The sequence below is a fragment of the Oreochromis aureus genome, linkage group 7 (genome assembly GCF_013358895.1).
Source record: "Oreochromis aureus strain Israel breed Guangdong linkage group 7, ZZ_aureus, whole genome shotgun sequence".
Lineage (NCBI taxonomy): Eukaryota > Metazoa > Chordata > Actinopteri > Cichliformes > Cichlidae > Oreochromis > Oreochromis aureus.
In genome coordinates this window covers 50,455,348-50,479,523 of record NC_052948.1, presented here as the reverse complement: position 1 = coordinate 50,479,523, position 24,176 = coordinate 50,455,348, and the positions used below count along the sequence as shown (strand labels likewise).

At 39.1% G+C, this 24,176-nt stretch overlaps 1 protein-coding gene across 6 annotated transcripts in view; it reads right to left on the bottom strand.

Moving 5' to 3' along the window:
- Window positions 1-24,176, bottom strand: part of fibcd1b (fibrinogen C domain containing 1b) — a 137,620-nt gene that overhangs the window by 29,682 nt on the left and 83,762 nt on the right. For all 6 annotated transcript variants that reach the window (XM_039614351.1, XM_031754626.2, XM_031754627.2 and 3 more), the window contains one exon: window positions 5,998-6,094. In XM_039614351.1, coding sequence (XP_039470285.1) covers window positions 5,998-6,094 — 97 coding nt within the window. The remainder of the gene's footprint in view (window positions 1-5,997; window positions 6,095-24,176) is intronic.

Sequence of the window (24,176 nt, the reverse complement as noted above, 5' to 3'; positions counted from 1 at the left end):
AGATCAACACTGATATCAGATCAGTATTCAGTATCTGCAGGTACCTTAAGCTGATACATTAAGCCAGCACTGAATGATATGGGTATTGTTATTGTATTGGAACTGAAAGAAATAGGAACAGTACATTTCTGATTGTAAATTAATAAATGGATAACTGGAATTCAGTCTAGCAGTTGCATGAAAAGAAATGAAAAGCTGTTGTTTTCACAGGCAGTTACCAAAAACTAGAATTCCATTTTGTCATTGATTAAGCGGTTTAAGCTCCACTGGATAATGAAATTGAGTACTGAATGTTGTGTTTCTGTTTTCTTTAAATAGAGACGAGGAAACCAAAACAAATTCATGCTCATTTCAACGATAAATATATGCAGATGCATGTATATATAAGAGAATACTTGGAAAGTTGTTAATGCTTTGATTTACGTACTTTAAGTCAGTCACTTGGAGTGTTTAGATTGTATGTAATGTAATTCTGAGCAAGATTATTCTGGGATTTACTCCAATTAGACCTTCACATCCCTAACAATGTGAGCAAAAATGTTTTCCTGAGCTACTACTGCACGGCTTTTAAGTTATATAATATTTTCTTTGTTCAAAAGAAAAAGTAAAACATTAAAATTATTCTAGGTGTACTTTAAAGAAGTAGAGACAGGAGAGAAGACACGACTGTGACAAGAGATCGTTTGTCTATCCTTTTAATGCTGGGTTTGACACTGCAGACCAAGTTCTGTTATTGTAATAGGCCATCTGGAAAACTAGGTTGGTTCCTTTGGGACCACGTTAAACTGTTTCAGGACCTATATTACAGGTAGACAAGCCTACATCAGCATCGGCGACCAGGTGTCTAATAGATTTGATTGTGACAATGGAATTGCCTTGACCCAGTTTTATGCTCTTTATACTTACTCCTCTGGGAGTTTATTCAGCAATATGTTGGTTTTACCTTTATACACACAACATGTGGGAAGCATTTTTCTGTCAGGCATAAATTTTATTAGTTATCTTCTACTTTCACATTAACTGTACCTTTATAACTACAGTTGTTTGACATCAGTCAGTTTAAAGAATACAACAGAATCAAGAGACAAATGCTAATGTAACATAAATAATATAATATAAAACTAGGCAGTCATTATGAAACACAGTCTGCAGATTGTTTCAAATCACCAGCAGTGAATGACAGTTTGTCATAAATAGAAAAAGAGCAAATCCCAAGTGGAAAAGCCTGTTGCTCTATTTCATTGGATTGACACAAATTAAAATGTTAGACTAATTGACACATATGCTGGTGCACAGATGATAATATACAGTGTATATCTATCTATGTGACCATAGTACTGGGTTGGAGCACCTTTTGCATTCAGAACTACTTCATGGCACAGATTCACCTTCAACAAGGTGCTGCTGGAACCCTTCCTTAGAGATTTTGGTCCATACGGAAACGACAGCATCACACAGTTGCTGCACGTTCAGGTATGAATCTCCCATTCCAGCACATCCCAAAGGTGCTCTGTCTGCACTTGTCAGCCAAAGTACTCAGGTTGGCTGCAGTGCTTAAAAATGCTCAGCTGGCACTAAGGGGCCCATTGCGTGCCAAGAAAAAAATCCCCCAGACCACCAGCCTCAACTGCTGACACATGGCGGGATGGATGTTTTTACACCAAAGCGTGACCCTAGCATCCGAATGTCGCAGCAGAAAGCGAGTCCCATTCAATCTTCTATTTCTCTTCCATTGTTTTTTGCAGTGTTGATTCATATTTCCTGTTCTTAGCTGACAGGAGCGGCAGTCGGTGTGGTCTTCTGCTGCTAAAGTTCATCGGCTACAAGGTTTCAACATGTTCTGAATACTTTGGTTGTGACGAGTGGTTATTTTTAGTTGCTATTGCCTTCCTTTCAGACTAAAGCAATCTGGCCATTCTCTTCAGGCCTCTGGCATCAACAAGTCATTTTTACCAGCTGCCGCTCACTGGATATTTTCTATTTTTCGGACCATTCTCTATAAACCCCAGAGATGGTCCTGTGGGAAAATCCCTGGAAATCAGCAGCTACTGAAATAATAAAGCTGAGAATTCAGGTGTATCTTATTAGGTGGCCGGTGAATATTTATATTTATGTCAATTTCTTTTTCCAAAATTTATCACTATTATCATACTATCAGTAGTTCAGTAAACGCAATGAAACTCATGCTAATGAGAAATGTACAAAACCTCCGAGGTGGTGGGTGGTAGCTGTGAGCAGTGCTGGTTTTGGAGGAAGGAGTTGCAATGATTTTTTTTAGGCTCCAGGCGAGCCTGAATCCATTTTTCATCTTTGCCATATGGGTAATCGATGATCAGGGGGTGACTAGACAACAGCCCAGCCTGAATGACCAAGGGTGCGCTGAAAGGTTCAAAGTAATTTGTAGCCTCATTCAAATTCAGCCTGCTAAATCCTGAGCTTTCTATATTCCCACTATACTTCCACTGTGTGCCATCTCACTGGAACCCTACCCACGTTTATTTATTTATTATTTTATGGGCTGCGCTTTGTAATGGCCTCGGGTCAGCAAAGAGACCTAGATCTCCATTAATTCACATAAATTCTGCAAAAGCTGTGAACCACACACAAGCATTCCTATGTCCAGCAAGGACACAGCGTGGAGGTGGTGAAGTGCCTAAAAGCATGTACGCCCATATCATGTTGTTGGTCTGCAGTGCTGCCTATTTACACGCTATGAGTTATTAATTATTATTAACACTCATCATGTATCATAATCGATAGAAGTCTACGCTTCCCTTATGAGTTTATGGTTTCAGTTGCTAATTTAAAGATGAATTTGATACTGAATAGTGTTCATTTTGTAAATTACGCTTCTATTTAGAGCAAAAATGGGCATTGACTCTGGGTACCCTCTGGGCCTTGTGATTCACGAGCCACATTTGTAGCACGAAGGAAAAAAAAATCATTTACAGTACGTTACAATTAATCTACAGTACATAGCGTGCCTAAAAGCTGAGCTGCCCACAGATGCGTATGTTGTGTTAGTCTTTTGTGCATGTGTGTGTGTTTGAGTGAAGAGAGCTTTAATCTAGAGAGCCGATGGCAGAATATCTCAGCTGTGGTAAGCACGTCCGTGACCTTGACTGTGAATGTGTGCTTTTACACAAATAGATTTCTTCGAGCGCCACTTACTCTGCCAGTCTGAACTTGAGCAAACTGTTGTGAGGTGGTTACCCGCACTTACTACGATGATAGCTCATTAACACCTGGCTGCTCAACCTTTCTAAAATGTGCTGCCCTTTTCTTTTTTTTTTGCATCAGTACAGGGTGGGCCATTTATATGGATACACCGTAATAAAATGGGAATGGTTGGTGATATTAAAGTCCTGTTTGTGGCACATTAGTATATGTGAGGGGGCAAACTCCTCAAGATGGGTGGTGACCATGGTGGCCATTTAGAAGTCGGCCATCTTGGATACAACTTTTGTTTTTTCAATAGGAAGAGGGCCATGTGACACATCAAACTTATTGGTAATGTCACAAGAAAAACAATGGTGTGCTTGGTTTCAACGTAACTTTATTCTTTCATGAGTTATTTACAAGTTTCTCTTTGTTCACAGCCATTGACATGTCGAAGAGGTTAACACGTGAGGAGTGGATCGAAATTGTGTTGACATCTGGTGAACGCAGTAACCGGGTCATTGCAGCAGATTTCAATGCAAGACACCCTACGAGACCACCCATCTCCCATGCTACAGTTAGCAAACTGCTTGCTAAGTTTCGTGAAACTGGTTCAGTGTTGGATTTGCCAAAATGTGGACGCAAGAAAACTGTCACTAATGAAGAAACATCAGTGGCTGTCCTAGCTTCATTCAGCAAGAGCCCACAGTGTAGCACTCGCGCCGCATGTCACTGGAGAGTGGCATTAGTCGAACATCCTTCGGGCGGATATTAGCTACTCACAAATGGCACCCTTACAAACTCCAGCTACTGCAGCATCTCAATGAGGATGACCCAGATCGGCGCACAGAATTTGCAGAATGGGCAAAACAAAAATTGGAACAGGACCCTCAGTTCACGCAGAAGATTTTGTTCAGTGATGAGGCAAACTTTTATGTGAATGGTGAAGTTAACAAACAAAACCACCGCTATTGGTCTGACACTAACCCACATTGGATGGATCCCTCCAAGACTGTTGGAACAACAAAAGTGATGGTTTGGTGTGGTATATGGGGTACAACGATAGTGGGTCCATTCTTCATCAATGGAAACCTCAAGGCCACTGGATATTTGAAATTGCTACATGATGATGTGTTTCCCTCTGTGTGCACTGAAGCTGGCACGTTCCCTGAGTTTTTCCAGCAAGATGGTGCACCACCACATTATGGGTGCCAGGTCCGAGCTTTCCTAGATGAACAGTTTCCTGGAAAGTGGATTGGTCGTCGTGGGCCAGTTGAATGGCCCCCAAGGTCTCACGATCTGACCCCCTTAGACTTTTATCTTTGGGGTCATCTGAAGGCAATTGTCTATGGTGTGAAGATACGAGATGTGCAGCACCTGAAACTACGGATACTGGATGCCTGTGCTGGCATTTCTCCTGCGGTGTTGCTATCAGTGTGTGAAGAGTGGGAGAAGAGGGTTGCATTGACAATCCAACACAATGGGCAGCACACTGAACACATTTTATAAATGGTCAGAAACTTGTAAATAACTCATGAAAGAATAAAGTTACGTTGAAACCAAGCACACCATTGTTTTTCTTGTGACATTACCAATAAGTTTGATGTGTCACATGGCCCTCTTCCTATTGAAAAAACAAAAGTTGTATCCAAGATGGCCGACTTCTAAATGGCCACCATGGTCACCACCCATCTTGAGGAGTTTCCCCCCTCACATATACTAATGTGCCACAAACAGGACTTTAATATCACCAACCATTCCCATGTTATTAAGGGAATATAAATGGCCCACCCTGTAGATCAGAATTAGTGATGCACTCAGAAAATATACGAAGCAGGTCACTGTTGTCCATATATGTCACCATGGATGACATATTTTTTAAAATAAAAACACAGATTTATAGGAAACAGACTTTATAGGTTTCACAATGACTTTGGCTGATGTTAAAAGCTGACGCCATGTAGCAGTTACTGATATCCTATAAAGACGCTGACTATGACTGCGAAAAAAGTGATTAGATGTCGCCACAGAATTTAATTCTTCAGCCGGAAATGTTTCTAATTTAGTCAGCTATCACGACTTCGCCCTCATCCTTGTGAGAAACTTGCTTTTAGACCATGATGGGCATGGATCCTCCTTCCCACCTCCCCCTCCCCACAAAGAAATATTTTGGTACATTTAATGAGAAGTGGTGTGAAGGCAAAGAATTTGGCTTCGGAAAAGTCGATAATTTCACAGTCGAATTAATTCTTTTGTTGGCATTCTTTCGCCTGTCAAGTTTTGAGGGGAGGCATAGACTAATATGCCTGGCTGCCAGCGAGAAATATAAGGATTTGGAAAAGGTGCTGGTTGAAAAAATACTTGTTTTAAGCAGACGGTGACCACTGAAAAAGCTGCAAGGTTAGAAAAAAAAATAATTACACTGTTGCGTGTTTTGGCATATGAAAAACCAAAAATATTGTTATTGCATTGCAGGTCTTTTGGCCTGTGTTGTTCTGAGTGGTTATCACAATAAAACATCCTTGTATTTCTTTCTCTCTGTTACCGCAGCATTTTTCATTGTCTGTAATCCAGCTATTGCTGCTCTGTTGATGCTATGAAGGGTCAAACTCATCTCTATCTGTCGGCCTCTTCTTGGGTGTCTCTTTCATCTTGCTCCATCACCTGACATGACTAAGTGTTTTTCTCTCTTTTACTTTTTTGTCAACTCACAAGATGACCAACATTTATATACTGTGTGAAATCTCCTTCCCCCGAGCTTGGCTCACCATCCTCGGCAGGCTTGCGCATGAGTCATACATTGCGGAGCACACACACGCACACACCTGAGCCACTTACCCAGCCAGTGTTCTCCGGTGATCTTGCCAAATCCCTCACGATAAGATTCCCATCCTCTGAAGAAGTTGACTGAGCCGTCCTCCCTGCGCTGAATCACCTACACAGTCAAGACAGCAAGACAAGAGTTCAGGGGTCAGATGAGATTCATCTCACGCGGTGTGCTTCATCATCCATTGTGATGACTCATTCTGAGCCCCTCTGTTGGTCGCTGAGCTCATCCAGAACTAAACTAAATGAACTCATAAATGCTTGCTCTTTCACAAATGAATAATGCAAACGCTCTTCCCACTAAAAAGGCAATTTGTCGGAAGATAATAAAAGGAATCCATTAAATCTTGACTGACTTTGAATCAAATTGCAGGGGAATCTGCATATGTAATTGAAAAAAAAAAATCCCAGAAATGAGATGATATTCATAAAATGATAATTCTAAATACACACAGAAAGATGAAATTGCTTTTCACCATGTATCATAAAAGTCTCTAAAAACAGTGGTGCGCAGTGAAATTATATGATGAGCTTTTTATAGCATCCCTTCCAGTATGAGAAACAAGGAAAACCTTAGCAGATACTTAGCGATTTAGCTTAGCCGTGCGCATATGCATGAGTGAGGGTGCAGCATCTGTAGCGCCAAATGAAACACTCTATCTATTACAAGTGCTGACATCCCAAGCATCAGGCCCAAGATGAAAGGAAATTGGAAATGTGCTTCAGAAGAGGAAATGCATGCAGATGGAAAACGGTCTAGGACCTACTGTTGGAAGACCGTGTAAATGGCAAAATGACAAAAGAAATTCCCTGAGACAGTATATATTCAGCATGACTAATCCCCAAGCATACCACAAGGTACCAGATGGCACCAACAGCCATGTTTGCTTTTAACATCCGCACAGACAAAGAAACCCTGCTGAGCGACGGTTACGTCCTAATCATCTTCATCCTTATAATTGTCTACAAAATGATCATCTTAATCTTCATTACTGAATCATCATCATCACTTATCACTGCAGGAATTTTTCTCCCCGTTCTAGATCGATATCTTCTCTAATACTGGTAGCTGCCCCAGTTCATTCTGAAGTCAGTAATGGAAATGTGGGTTTTTATTTATTTATTGCTTTTTTTCTTCATTTTTTTTATGTCCGATACACAGATCTGATATAACTGACATCAAGCTGTAAAGAAAACCCTTAAAAATGTCTGTCAGTTAATCGCTTATTATTATTATTATTTGTTTATAACAAGAGTAAATCATTTCCTAATCCTTTGTGACACTAAATTGTTTGAGACATTGTACAGAAGCAGGATAAAACGGGAGCTCTAACACTATAGCTCAGAAATATCAAACACAAGGCATGGTCCACCAAAGACTCTAATCTGTCCCACTGGATGACTTTTGAAAATGTATTTACATAAGTTTTACAGCTTTTCCTAAGGTCATAAAGACCTTCCTTACAGCCATTCAAAACATTTCATGATTTTTTCCAGGGCCTTACAGTAAAAAGAGAAAAAAAACTCATTCTGTCAATCATTAAATAAAATCAACAATTATTACAGGACAATGTGTGATTTAATGATGAGCTAACAGAACTTTTACAGAGTTACTGCTTACGACTTAAGCCAAGAATACACATATTTCACATTAATATAGCTGCTTTTCTTTTTCATATAGAAAACTTGAGATGCATTTTTAAACTTGCACTTCTTATATTAAGATTCCTCCGCGGTTAAATGTGTAGTTAAACTTTACATTGACAGCAAGGGGAGATTCCCTGGTCCAGCCCAACTGAGATCAAAATGGACTGTACATGGCCCACCATATAAAATGAGTTTAACTGCTTGAGATGTGATTATTGAATTATTTATATTTTGGAGAACAATCGCTCTCAAAGGAATGATGACACAAAGGAATATAATATATTTTTTATTGGCTGCACAGACAATGATGGTAAGTTGTACAAGGCCATCGGTTTTTTTTTTCTCATTTATTTAAAGTAGAAAAATAAAGACTCTCATGCAACATAGCCACTGGTTATCCTCTTTTCAGAAGAAACTACACAGCTGCTTTTTTCTTTTGCCTCTAAACATGCATTATATACAGTGTAGCTCATTTTTTTTGCAAGGACTGCAGAGATCTGAAACTACCATTTACTCACAGTGAAACAAAGGGATTTGTATCAGCATAAGACTGTCTTTGCTCTGGTTGTGGCACATTAGACCTTCAAGCAAGTGTCTCAGCTGCCAGTAATGATGGCAGTGATTGCACTTCTTAATTTTCACAAGATGACACGAAGAATTTTTACTGCTTATAATAACTCTGAATCTACTAATTAGTATGAAAGCAGTGTGACTGACTGCCACTAGTAGGAGTGATGTGTTCTTTATTTATTTACTCGTTTATTTAGTGCAGCCAACCTTTTATTTGTCTCAGATGTCATAGACAACAAAAAACATTTAATTTATGGCTTTGAGGTTGTTCCAAGAGCACTTTCCAAAGAGCCCGTCCAGCCCTCTGTCTTCGCTTGGGTTGTGACAGCAGCACTTAGCCTTTGGGAGAAGCCAAAGCCAGCTAGTCAAAGGTCATCGGAACTCCTGCCTTCAGCGTCCTGACACATGCACCATTGGTAATCCTCAAAGTGCAGAGTGCAGCGGATCTTGGTGATGTCCCAAATCCCGGCCATCATCAGTGACTGTTCCCACAACAGCAGTGATTTTGTTCGCATGACTGGGCAGCATCGTTTTATGGATCAGGTGGATGACAGCAATGCGAGATCTCTTGGTCCTGCTCATGAGAAACCTTCTCGGAGTGAACCTTTTGAAGTGGCCATTCAACGGGTGGGCCAGGAACTTGCACAACTTGACCAAGAGCCTCAGATACGTATCTTAACTCTTTGGCTCTTTACTGTGCACTGTACAGTCTCTGTTGTGCCTAAACATGACTCCTATCTTAATTTACGTCACAAATTATTTTAAATTGCTCTGTATCCTCAGTCAAATACAACAGTAGAAATACTACATCCTTTTAAATTTTCTACACAGTGGATGCAATCTGTATCACTGCTACAGGTGTCAATATTAGAACATTCACTGTACACCACAAGTATTTTGGAAGGGTTCTTGAGACTCTTCAACACATTCAACTTCAAATAAAATACACTGTGTCTCTGGCTCATATCCCACAGATATTCTATCTTTGTATGGTGATGCTCTCCCTGACCTTTACTGTAGCCACCATTAGCTCTTCCTCAGCTTTTAGTTTCTCTCAGCCTTCATTCAGCCACTTTTGTTGCTTGACCTTATGTTTAACCTTATGTTCCTTTTCTGCTAAATGTTAAAAATCTGTCATCCACTACATTTGACAGAGAAGGTGAGATTGCTTACTAGAATGTAGGCCCATGGAATTCCTGACAAATATGCTTTATGGTGTTTGATGTGATTGAAGAACACACTTTTTTCTTAACCAAGGAAAGAATTCTGCGATCATCCATTTAACTGTCTTCTTGCCATCTTTTAGACATCATGTTGTTAATGCACTGGGTAGTGCATTCCTTTGAGTTTAGCCAGTGGTTGCTTGTGGTTTGAACAAAAAGGCATGAAGCTCAGATAAAAGTCATTCACCAACTTGTGCAGCGACTCTGTGCTTTTCGGTGGTAATAGGGTGATTACGGTAAACCCAGGAATGGTGTCACAGCAGCTCCGCGAAGATGGAGGTTAGTTGCGAGACGGGAGTGTGAGTGTGTGTGATGGAGCTCTACAGAAAACAGACATTTTATCAGACATTCGGCTTCTTTTCACCATGTTTCTGTGGCGCCGTGTCTGGGATTACCGTAATGACCCTAATATCACTGAAAATGAGTTGATGCTTTCAAGAGCCATTGGAATTTTTCGACTGTGCCAATGGATCAAGAGTTACAGTAGTTTGACCAAAAGGTTTGACCTAAAACCTTGTAATAGGTTAATACAAGAGTGAGGGTGTTCTCAAACACATAACATACCAACCACTATGTAAAGCAACAGGCTTCCTTCCATACTCTATCTACCTCAGGTCAAGTCTTAGGGTAGTAAAACCTGAAAAAGTAAAAATTCCTATAAATAGTTCAACAAAATATATGCTTTTTAATCAGTTATATTTATTAGAAACACCCTACCCTAAACTCCCCCAACCTTGCACATTGGTTTATGCCAGATGTTTCATAAGCAAGTGATTGAGCTCCTTTTACTCTTACAGGTAAGTTGTGCTAACATTAACACAGACTCCACGCACGACATAGAATTGAGGTTTACCGGACAAATAATAAGTTGTGAACAACGCAAGGCCCCCTCTGTTCACCTTCCACAAAGTATCACTTAAATAATACTACCCCAAATTCAATAAACCGATTAAAGAATCCCCAAATATTAAATGTTTTTTCCTTTTTCTTTAGCTTTTTTGAGATTAGTCCCCCATTAAAGTAATAATAATAATAGCAAATGTAACAGAATCCCTGATCTCCATCACAAGCCTTTTTAACCCTTTCATGCATAGTGGTCAGTGGAAAGCTATTCAAAGGCTGTTTTCTTGTATTTGTGTCAATGTTGATGATATACTTGCACATAAACCACTACATTGGACACTGATGTGTCACTCCATACCCTGCCAACCTACTGGTCGCTTAATGTTACTATAGATGTATGGCATATTTCATTTCAATTATTGCTATTTAACCCTGTCATGAATGAATTATGACAACCTCTTAATTAAGGTTGTCATAATTCATGCATGAAAGGGTTAAAATGGCTCCTAAACTTTTTTTCCTATCCCTCTAACAGGTTAATTTGGGTTTTCACTTGCATCAACATCTCCTTGGACCTCATATTGAGAGTTGCGGTGAACAGTAACTAAATGCAAGTTCAGCACTTGGAATGAACTCCAGGTCTTTTATCTTCTTAATTTGTAATTCACCTGGGCATAAAACTCTATCTAAATCTATCTGTCAACTGTCTAATTATTCTTGAGCCTCTTATAATGGGGGACTATTTCTAGATGCCTAAACAGTTAATGCAGCTCATTAGTTCAACCCCACGAATTAAATGTGAAAGACTCACGACCTGCCCAGGGTGTACCCTGCATCTCCCTATGACAGCCTTGATATATATCAGAGAGAGAGAGAGAGAGCTTTTTTCACAGACAGCTCCCCCTCAGTCTGAATGGCAACTCTAAATCAACTCTCCATGAGCCATGTGTGCAGTTTTTGGTTTGTGAACTACGGCTGAAATGACAGAAAGCTCTCCAAGAAAGATTTAATAACCAAGTGTCCAATTTTATTTTGAACCCTTGCAGTTTGGGTTCCATGTGTTTTAAAGGGCCACGACTACCACCCACTTTGTTAAATATTGATGCAAAACAGAAATTAAAATTAAAGCTGAAACCTGGCACTCCACTGCTGCGCGTATAACTGTCCAAATACTGTCTCGACTGTAAATAATGTTATTAATCATTCATACACAGGGTTAGAGTGTAGCTCATTTCCACATCCCAGCAGCTGAAAGCACAGATGGATGGATGGCAAATGCACTATAATTCAGTTCTATTATTATTAACACATATTGTACATTTTGTGTCAGAAAGGAGTTAATGGCAGTCATGTTGTGTTAACATGTTCAGCTTACTACAATTACCACATGGTGTCAAGCGTATGCAAGGAAGCTGTCTGAAAATAGCAGACGTGTAATCTCTGGGATTTCATCTGTGTTTTCCACATTTTCAAGACACTGAAAGTTTGAACTTTTACTTGAACTAATAGCTTGGGAAATTCACACACTCATACACACACACACCAGTGGTGACACAGCTGCCGTCATCCACGAGAACCTTCTCTGCAGCCTGAGCTACAGCTGCTAATATTCGTAAACGTTCATCTTACATTTGATACAAAAGCAGCTAATATTTAACCCTGTAACACCAAATGTATCATGTTTAATACATGTGTTTTTGGGAGTTTTTCAGACCTCTACAATATCAGTCTGATTTTGTTTTCTGGAAAAACTTGAATAAATTACATAAAAATGTCAGATGTAGCAAAAATTACACAAATGAAAAAATATATCTGCAAGTTTCTCTTTGTTTAAAAAAAAATTCACTCATTTAAAAAAAATAATTTTTAGGCTTTACAGGATAAAGACTTTTGAAAAAACTGATATTAATTGCTGTAACATTGGCTAATAATGAAAATTATGTACAATAAATAAATAAATAAAAATAGAAATTGTGGTTTTATGTGTTACAACAGTGAAGCAAATGTGACAATATAATTAACGAGTGTTGAAAAAAATGACTTTTAGTTTACTCTTCCTGTTACCTCTCTGCTTCACTGCAGTCAAATTGGCTGAAATTATGAAAGATTTTTTGCTAGCAATAATTTAAGCTGTGCGACCATCTGCTGTTCGGAACAGTAAATCAAATCTGTCTAGCTGCTTACATGCTGCAGAGTCACCCGACATATAACACACGTCGGATAAAAGATAGACATGAGAGATTTACACCATGCTTTCAAACTTCTGTCCCGCTGACACTGAAACATAAAGAGGAAAAACTGCTCGGGTGAAATGAAGGCATTGCTTTAGAATTCATTTTGTTAGCTCCTATACAAAAGGTCAGCAGCCATCCTTGGAGCTGATGTTCGAGTCTTCATTAACCTTTCCCACTAGCTGTGTAATTCAGGGGTTGCGGTCTGACACAAAATCTGAGATACCCGATACCGTGAATCACTTCTGCAGCACTGGTGAGTGGTCACATGAAGCAGTACTCTACAAAAGCAGGATAACCAACAAGCAGTTCAGTTCATATCAGGGTTAACATACTTGTCTTGCTAGCCATGTCTCCCTCCACAGCCAGTATTCTTGTAAGACTCGAGAGCCCATCTGAGGTTTAATTGCATGTTGACCCTGAAGGTCAGAATCTCTCTCTGTATGTGTATCTTCCCTGGAGACATGAAGCTCTGCAGAGACACCAATCATTTTCTTTCACATGTTTGAGGAGGGAAAGGCACTGATCAACACTGGGAGGTGGAATGAAGCGAGGCTTTTTGGAGTGGGGAAAAAATGTGTAGAGATGTTAAAGTGGGTGCTTGACTGTGTAGTCAATCTGAACCTTTGTCTGTATGAGTACAGATACATTTGAAACACTGTTAATGTGCTTCTAAACACAACCAATGAGTTTAAATATTCATGTTTTTATTTATTTTACACATATATTCCAGCCATTGTAACACATTTGTGTTCTGTTACGACATAATGAGTGTTAAATAGGTTACAGTCAACATTTGTTGTGATTACTCTGATTCCTCGGCTTCACTGTCTTTTCCAGCTACGGAGCTCTTTTTTTCTTTTACCAGGTAAAGTTTAAACAATTCAACAGTTTGTTACAAATTCCACCATTTCCACTACCTGGAGAGAATATAAACAAAGTGTGCTGTCTGTTTTGGATGCAAAATCGACCCTTCATTTTCCCTGGAGATTGAGTACCTGGTGTCAGACATAATTGCGCAGTGAAAGAGAGGCTCGAAGGGAACCAATCTAAATGCCATTGGTGTTTTTTTTTGTTGTTGTTGTTTTTTTTTAACTCAATAGCCATTAAATTGAGCAATCAACATTTACTTCATGATGATAAAAGCAAAAATGTGTCTATTCCCACTCTAATGTAGAATTTAATGAGTAATACAAACTTTCTGTCTCTGGCCTTTTTCATCGCTGACATGTCTGAGTGAAGAATGTGCAGAAATTTGAAGCCAGTGACGGTCAGCTGCCTCTTTATCCTGAATATGTTTTCTCCTGTTGGAATATTCCTGTACCTCGCACTATGAATCATCCATCCTAGTGGAGCTCTTCACTCCCCTGATTTGATTTATACCATCCAGCACTAAATTCAGCACCTCACACTTCACTCATCCACATGCACACAGAGTCTGAGTGAGGCTGTGACCGACTGCTGTCTGCTCTGATCCCTACATTATGATCATTAATGCAGAACTTTCTCCGAACACTGGTCAGCACAGTGTCAGAACGCATTTTAAAAGAATTTTGGTGTCACAAAAAACCCCCCAAAACCCCACAGCTTTTCATCCGCACCTTCAAAAAACAGGAAATGAAATCAGTCACCCAGTTCAGAGTGTATGCCTCTTCACACGCTCGCACACACACACACACACACACACACACACACACAGTTTCCACTAGGATGCAGCTTAACATCCCAAATGACAAATCCTCACACACAATGTCTGGCTAGAGGGCTGTACCTGACATCAAAGTTGTTTCTGCTAAGGTCAGAAGCTGACTTGTTCTATGTGGGTGAGGGGCAGGCAGTGCTCTCGCCGTACACAGACTGAGAACTGCAGTTATGATACAGCAGCAGTTTTATTAAAGGGTTCAGCAACGGATGCTGGGGTTTACTTACACAACATAAAGTATATAACCACCCTAAAGCGAAGTTACAAAGCCCACTGTGAATACAGCCTGGGATCACAACACTAAGTCAATATTAAAGGATACTGGGACAAAAAAAACTAAAGTATCATAACATAGTACAATCAATTCTTTAAGTAAGTAACTGTTATAAATCAAGTTCCCTGAATGAATTATTAAGGTTCATCACTCATGCATTATTTATTTATTTATTTCAATAAAGGCTCACTTCTCTTCCCTTCATCTGAAGACTCCCCGAGCAAGCTACACATTTTTCTGATAAATCAGAGGACAGGCAGTAAAAAAAAAAAAATCCACAGTGCTTCCACCACATCGGACGAGACCTAGGTGCCAGCTGTTAAGTCTAAACAAAACTGTCATCCTCAAACAAAGCCTTAAGACAGATAAACCCATGTTTGGAAGCTTTTATTAGTGCACTTACAGCAAGGTAGCGCACAGCTCTGCCGTGCACACAAACACACTGCAGACAGAGAAAATAGTGCATCTGTGAATGACAGCCAAATGCACTGAGCTGAAATGAAACAGTGCACATGGATAATATGAGCCTTGAGCTCGACTACATTATCAAACAGATAAAAAGCTGCTTGTGTTAAATAAACCTGTTCCCGATTGCCAGCTCTGACAAGTTGGCCCTACCTACACAAGTTTGATGGGATTCTTCCCTTAGAATAAAATTTTGAGACTGGCACTAGTACACTGTAGTTCCAAAGAGAAAATGATCAGCTATGGCACTGAGCTGCTTATTATTGTCTCCAGGTGCACACACACACACACACACACACACACACACACACACACACACACACACACATATATATATATGTATATATATATCTGAATTATACCTATGTGGATATACTAACAGGGTATTATTTTGTTTATGACAGTATGTCACAGGGTACAAGTCAGTTAAAAGAATTGCAATGGCAATAGCTTTATTTTTGTTAACTCAGTGGAGTGGATCGTTGTTCCCTTGTTTTTTTCCTTCTTTTTTGAGGAGCAGTTATTTACAAGGCCGTACAGATGAAGAAAAGTAGCTTTGAGGGTGCCAGCAGCTGCTGTAACATGTATTGTCAGAGTGTCTGTGTCACCAAATCAACATCATTTAAGTATTAGACAGGTAAACGTCAAGTTCACTTGACAGCTCTTTAAAAAAAAATAACCCCTGCATTTAGGGACTCTGTGTTTAGGGCCTGCAGCTACTGGCTAGACACACACACGCAAAAAAAACAAAAAAAAAAAACAAAAATCAAGACTAACATCAGGCTGACATCTAAATGCTGTATGCAAATACAGGCAGTAGTTTTAGGCAGACCATTTAAACAGGCAAACAAGAAATGTAATGAAAAAAAAAAAAAAAACAATGGCCGAAATAACGTTAACAAGCAAATCTCCACTCCTTAATGACCATCTCACCCAACACAGGGGCTATTGCACAGGCATGATTACATTAAGCTCCCTGTAATCTCTGCAGTAGATGGAGGCTACTTAACAAGCTGCCTTAAGCTCTTCAGCAGGCTTTCTGTCAACTACTGGGAGCCTGCAGCGTGCACAGACGGACACCCTGACTGACAGACCAGAACACAGGGAAGAATCAACACAAGCACTCAAAAGCTGATTCTGGGAGATTTACAGTCTGGCATGTGACTGGGTGGAAAAAAGGCATTATGCCAATAGCTTGTTAGCTCTTGGCATATAGGCTACATGCTGTGAGCACACTATGTTTATATGCTTGGTGCTTTGGCAACAGATGTCACTTGCTCTGCTGACTACCTGAAGGTAAATGGTAACATCTTCCTGAGCGCTTAATATATCTGCTATAAAGGCAAACTGAATCACACAGGAATTATCTTTTTTTTTTTTTTTAAGCAGCATTTATGGAAAACAGACACAATGCGGAAATAGCCAAGATAGACACGTAGACAGGAGGAAAATAAGATCAATAAAATAAATACACAAAACATGATTTGATGCTAATAAAATCAGCTCCAAAAGCGGCTCCGTGCTCCTTTTCATAAGATGGATCAAAACAGACTGGTAGAGGAGCTTCTAACAGTTTGATTACATTGTTAAGAATATTGATGATATGGTGACAAATTCAACACTGTCTGATGAAAGCACTCATAAATCCACAACAGTCTGCACAATTGCTATCTTCAAAGAGGAGTGCAAACATCTGCTGGTGAATGTTTTATAATCCTATCAGAAAGACAGATGTGCTCCGAACACAGCAGCAGCAAATGAGAACAGAAGGACAAACACAATCCACAAGCATTTTTTTTTATTTTATTTTATTTACTTACATGTGCTTAAGTAAAAAAGATTATTCTTGGCTTGCAGGGGTAACCTGATTTCAGAAACATCATAAAAATAAGAAATCTGGTTTTCCCTTTATTTTTTTTCGGGGAGGGGGGTTAAAGGATTAAGAGAAACTGGGTTAACACAGGTAGATCTCTGCTAGGGCTTGTAAACATTTTTCTAAAGTCTGCATGTAGACAAAGATCAAGGGCAGTACAAGACTTTGGGATTTAGCATCACACTGGTGTGGCGTGTCCCAAGATACAAGAAGCTAAAACTGATTTATTTCTTAAAGCCAATATAAGCTTTACCTACATATAGTGCTCTGCAAAAGTCTTGAGCCAGCCCTTGGTGTTTTATATTTTGTATTCAAAAAGCCAAAAAATGTTGTAATTAAAAAAAAAAGAAAAAAACCCAAAGCAGTAGTTTTTCTATTTTTGTCTTTGTGGAAATTTGCTGTTTAGCCACTTAACACTGAATTCTGAATCATTCCAGCATAAAAAGGGACCTAACTCATTGGAGGGACCATTGTTGTGTCTGCACGACAGAAACCTGTGCCAAAAAAATAAAGAACAAAACTGTTTTAGTCTGTTGTAATAACACATAATTTGTTCCCACCGCTTTAGTTGTATCTATGAAAAATGCCAAGGCTTGCACGGTTTGATAGACTTTTGCATCAACAAGGTAATTGCCAAAGAGTTGTTAGCTAAACACTTGCCATAACTCAGGATGACATCCAGTGTGTTCTCAGAGGACAAAAGAAGAGGTGGCAGACAAAAAAAACACAGCAAATGAACACTATCTGAAAGTCATGTTCTTAAGAAATAAGAAAAGAAAAGTCCAGCAAAGACCTGACCCAGGACCTGAGAAATACATCTGGCCCTTCATTTGGTTCATCTACTATTCACTCAGTGCAAGGATGGCTGTCAAGAAGCCATTCATCATAAGGAAGGGGAAACAGGGGGAAAAGGCGGACGTATGCCAATTTACACAAGAACTAGACTGAAAATCAGTGGCAACGGGTCATATGGAGTGATGGATCCAAATTTGAAAATTCTGTAAGTACTGAGGAGGTCAGGAGAGAGGTGAAACAGCATCTACAGCCATCTGTAAAACACAGTGACGGCTGTCATGGATTGAGGCTACATTACATTCAGTGATGTTGGATACGTTGTTAAAATTGGTTGAATTATGAATCCATGAAAGTACCATTAGATTTTGATCCAGCATTTGGAAAACATGTGATTGTCAGTGACCTCATTTTTCATGCTTTCAACACACTGCCAATGCTGTAAAATACCTGAATAGAAAAATACACAATGGGACACTAGCAGTCTTGGCTTCCCCAGAGCCTGGACCTTAACATTATTGAAGCAGTGTGGGATCATCATGACAAAGAATGGAACAAAATGGAGCCAACATCCAAAGAAGAGCTTTGAATGTCCTTGAAAATCCTGAAGACTACTTAAAGAAGCTGTACGACCTCTGTTTCTGCCTTACTTCATGTATTTCTATGTATATTTGTGCATGTTTTAATAAACCGCTGACCTATTTCCAAGCAAAATAGAAAGAAATGAAAAGTGGCTCAAGAAGCTCAAGACTAGTGTTAGGAGATACTGATCAGCCACATACCGAGATGATCCTTTCTTAGCTGAACTTTTTAGAACGCTAATCTCAAAAAATGTCATAAAAACACAGATTACCCGAGGCTAATGTAGAAATCATCATCTTTCTTAATCAGCTGCTGATCAACTTCTTTTACATATACAAGTAATGAATAAAAACAACTTGAGGCTTTTCAGTTAAACGGTAGCAGCAGCTATATCAAGAGTCCTATTCGCGTGCTTGCTCAGATAGGAAATTTAGAATCAGCAAATGTTTGTGCAGCATCTCTCCCACAGTCGTCTAACCTTTCCCCCCCAAAAAAAACAGCACTCATCCCAGCCTAATGGCAGTAATATCCTAAAGGACATGTCTGACTCTGCCTGCTGTAATGCTTCCAGTGGACAGCTCATGCTCTGTCTCAGCACCACAATATTATTTCTTTATGTCAGATATTTAGGGTGAAAACAGAGGTTTGCTTCATTGTCTAGAAAAGTAAATTGAATTTGGATAGAGTGACTGTTGAGTTTGCAAACTAAACATTAAAAAGAAAAATGCATGCTTTAAATAGAAATGAGATTGTACTCGTAGGTTTTCAATTCTGCACCTTACAGATCATTTAGAGATATGAAACAACTGGAGAAACTTCCATCCTGGATTTGCTTTATTTTTCAAACCAATAAACTAACAGGCATGAAATATTGAAGAACCTGCGAGTCAGATAGAGATGCTGAAAAGCCTATAGCGTTGCCTCCGACGTGCTCAAAAAGGCACTCTAAGCCTCCCAAGGAGTGATACAACATGCACACAATCGTACATTCAATCTCAAAAACTTTTACATTTCAGTTCTTAGCTGAATTGAATATTTGAGAGTGATTGCAGTGCTTTCGATAAAAGCACCATTTGATAATGCAGACCCGCAGAGCACTTTGATATATCTACTCTCATTAATTATTTATGCCGTGGTCATTTTTAGGCCCTTCCTTTTAACAAATAAAATAGTAATAATAGAAGACATTACCCTAAGCCGTAAGGATGTGTTTAAATGGCATTTGAAATCACCCTTTTGCAGATGGCAATGCTTGCCCAAAGGATTATTCTGGTGAATGGATTGTGCCTGTATATATATATATATATATATGTATGTATATGTACAGGCATCTCAGTTTCTTTGATTATTTGTATAGATAGTTGAACACTTCATAACTTATTTTTATGTGTGCTGTGTGTGTGTTTTGGGAGCAAGTAATGACAGCTTTCTTCTTTTATGTCCTATCTGCCATCATCCCTCCTACCTCTGTTGTCCAACAGTCTCTGGGGCATGAGTTATGGCAGTGAGGAAATATTGACCAATTTCCTCTGACAACCATTCACATCAACCTGCATGAAATGTCTCTTCTCTTCTCTTCTCTTCTCTTCTCTTCTCTTCTCTTCTCTTCTCTTCTCTTCTCTTCTCTTCTCTTCTCTAGTGGTTACTGTGTACTATACTAGCCCTATCCAAGATGCACAGCTCTGTTAAAACTGGAATATTAACTCTGACAGCTAACAATATCATTATGATTTAGCAACATAGATTTGATCTGATACATCTTTTTTGCTCCTGTTCATTTATTTTTATCCTGTTTAGCGTCTTCTCTTTAAAAAAACATGGAAAAAACACATTTATTTCTATTTGACATATGAGTCATCGTGCTATAGAGGATGCTCCCTGCAGTGCGGGAAACTCATATTCTGCATAGTATCTTACAGTCAAGAAAAGTCAGCATGTTATTCTAGTTATTGATTTGTCTTTCGTATAAGGGTACCACCACTCTGCTCACTTCACAGTTACTAAAACCCTACATTTAGTCGTTATCTACAGTTTTCCATCTCAGTCTCTGAATCAACCTGGTACACCATCATTTTTTTCCATGTAGCCTCTAAACTGTATTTATTGACTGTGTAAAATTCTGTTTTTTTCCCAATTATTACATATTTTAATTATAGTAAAACAAAAAAACAAACAAAAACCTTTCTCTAAGTATTCACCACGTCACAACCAACTTTACAGCATCTGCAGTTTGCGAGCAGTAAATTCAATTAGATTTATTTCAGTTTTACTTATAAATGGCCAAATCACAGCTGCAGCCACCCCAGGGTGACTATTCTAAGGTAAAGACCTTACATTAAGTCATTAAGACCCTACAGATAAAACTCTTGGCAACAGTGGAAAGTAAAAACCCCCATTTTAACAGGAAGAAACCTTCAGCATAATCAGGCTCAGGAAGAAAAGTCATCTGCCATGACTGGTTTGGGATGATGGGAGGAGGACACTTTCAACCACTGCAACTGGCTGTTCCTTTTGCACACTTGTATGTTTTTGTTTTATTTGTTTTTTATTAAAAAAACAACAATAACACAGTTATTGCCAAACCAATAACTATGTCATTAAAAAAAAAATCAAGGGAAACCTTTCATAACCTGCAATGTGTGTAATAGTAAAATTAGAACATTTCATGGGGAGCTTCAGCTTCCCTGTAAGAAAAAATGCCATTAAGAAATGTTAACAATATGCAATACAAAATAAAGTGAGATTTTCCTGTATGGAACGTGACCCCAGCAGCCGGTTCCAGTGCAAACACTGGCGTCACTTGATAAAACTTGGCTGTCAGTGAATTTTCTAACCCTCAGTGAAAACCAAACCAAAATCCTGTATGTTTTTTTATTAACCCTGTTCACTGTCAGGCAGCTCAGTTCACAAATTTGACTCCATTGCTCAGATCTCTAATTTCATGCTGTAAACTTCATGTAAAGAACCTTGGTATAATCTTGACTTCTGCTCCCAAATTAGATTTGCAGATTAAATCTGTCGTCAGTGCTGGCTTCTCTCAGTTAAGACTCTTAGCTAAAGCCAAACCCTTCTGTTCTTTTAACAACCTTGAGAAGGTGATCCACACCTTTATCACACCCAGGCTGGATTAATGCAATTCCTCATACGAGTGACCAAGTCTGCTAATTAAGAGTTTTCGAATCTCAATTAAAAATTCATCTTTTCTCCTTAACCTTTTCATTTTAGTTTAATTTTTAACTGTCTCATACTTATTTATAAATATGCTTTTAATTTTGCTCGTAATTATCCTCTTTGATTTTAATTATCTTCCATTTCTGTTTTGCAGTTAACTCCATCCTAATTGTTTTATTATTTATAATTATAATTAATTATATGTGTATCCTAATATTATCAAGGCATATTTGTATTTTGACACAGTACCAATATTTTATTCTCATAACCAGATTATTGGAAAAATCACACTTCATAGTGTGGATAGTTTGATGGAAAAAGTAGACACTGGGATTTAACTATGTGTTATTATTAATGTATAGTTTCAGAAGAAGTTAACCCCTCAAAAAAAAAGAAGCAAATCTGAGATTCGTGATGTTAGAAATATTGGAATTTGTGGGTGGCTGTGTTGGTTTGGTCTGATTATGAGTCATGCATGGCATTATGGAACACATTTTCTTTGAACATGCTGCCATTTAAAACAGCTGGTGGTCTCTAATTTTTGCCCTTTTTTTGTAAAGGCAAATCTTATAGGGTGCTGTTAGAACAATGAAACAGAAATCGTCCACGCGAACCCACACATTAACGCCCTCCAAATGCTAAAACTATGGGAACTGCTATTGGTGATATCTGGTGAACATATTTGTCTACTGTATTAAGGTAGTGAACAGACCCTGAAAACACATTCTCCTAAAGGTCATCGCTGACTGATGCTACAGCTCTGCTGATTGACATCTAAATCTATGTAAGACAGCCGTACAATTCACAAGGCTCCCTAAAGGTCACCTTTTCACTGCAAATACTGCAGAACAGAAACATTTGATTGCATTTGAATTATCAATTTCAAAGTACAGGGAGCGATCTAATTTCTTTTCACTTATGGTATTATTTTTTAAATCCCTGCATCCTTGTTATCACTCTCCCTCCCTTTTGGATTCTGATGTTTTCATCAAGCCCACTCCCTTCTTTGTCTCCTCCGAGTCCCACTCGCTCTCCTCTGTTCCCTCCCTTCTGCGAGTAACCTGCTCATCTTTCAGTGTGTCTGCAGCAGTCTCTGCAACAGTGCTACAGTATGTCAGTATGCTAATGAGGTGGCAGCATATGGCTCATTCCTTATTTAAGCTCAGCCATCAGACAGGCACTAAGCCACTCAACTCACCATGCATCTCCTCTCCCTACCTGCCCCAGTTGGATCACACCACGCTGATCTCTTAATGAGGCTCAAGCGTTATCACAATCAGCTCAACACACCAGGCTGGATCAGTAACTGCTATATTATCACCTCAATCGGAGCTGTTAATCCTTTTATAGGACCATACGCAAAGTCTGCTCACTTTGACACTGCTGCATCTTTCGAAAAACGGACGGGAACTCTGACAGGAAAGCGCGCTCGTGTTCAGAAACTGTTTTTGTGGGAGTGTGCTCGCTTTAACGCACAAACAGTAATTCATGCACGGAGATACACAGACACGCGCACGCATACACCCTCCCACTCACACACACACACACACACACACACACACACACACACACACACACACACACACACACACACACAAGCTGCTATCCACTGACAGGCTGGTATGTAGCGCTATTCCATCATGCTGGGCTAAGCACTCTGTCACTCTGACAGTGTGGCTTTATTTGATGATAGGAGGGTACGACCTTGCCTATCTCACGCAGTTAGTCACTGGTTTACAAGTGCACACACATGCACGCACAATTCACTGACATGCCGATTAAACAGCGACTTGAGCTGATATTTTATATGTGCTTATGTCACTGTCGCGGATGTGGAAAGCAAACTGAGACGCAGTATAATAGGATACCTATTTCAGACTACATTTGCCTTTGCTACGCTTCTTTTCATTATTAGGCTTGACAATGTGCATAATGACTGTAGCGCCATAATACGTCCGCCAGTATAAACAGTTAATTAGTGTGTAAAATGCAGACAATATAGCTGTGATTGCAGCCACAGACTGCGAGCAAAGTAGTTTGGAGGTTTGAAAATGTGCGCTCTCCTTTAAACCTTTGAAACTTCTGCACACATTCAGGAGGCAAGCCTTCAAGGAGTTTTAACTATCCATTACAAAAAAAAAAGGATAAACAAGGCAGCATTGCACCCTAACCTTTATAAATGGGAAAGATTTAATTATTCCCTTAAAGGATGTAGAAGACTTTTTATGCTGCTTATGTTACTTTGCGAGAAGCAGAAATCTTTTTCTTTAACAGCTCATTGAATAGATTTTTTAAACTATCCCTTCAAATACATGGGACAGAGCTGAAAAACTGGGCTCTTGGTTTTACTTACAAGTATCACAACCTATTATATATCAAAATATTGGATTGTGCAGCTTCAGTTTCAGAGTCTTAGTTCTCCATTAAAAACTGCTCTGCTTTCCTGACAGCTGCTACATTATGCTTTAGAACAAATAGACATAAATGGCTCTAACCAGTAAGAGTGTGTACGTGCCTCCGTGTGTGTTTTGTGTGAGATACATCTAAACCACACTTCCAAATATAACCTCAAACATCCCTGTGTAAATGTTTGTTCACCTCGCTTGTCTTTCATTCCCAACAGATGCAGTGCTTCCAGTATACAGTCTCACTTAAACCGTGATGTTTGCTTTAACAAGGCCAGACAGCTGACATGCATTTGATCAAAGAAAAACCACATTCTTAGGAAACAAAAATCTCTCTCTTTTTTTTCTTAATTAAATACAAAATATTACTGTACAAAGACAAGATTGCAAGAATTACAAAACGAAAAACACAC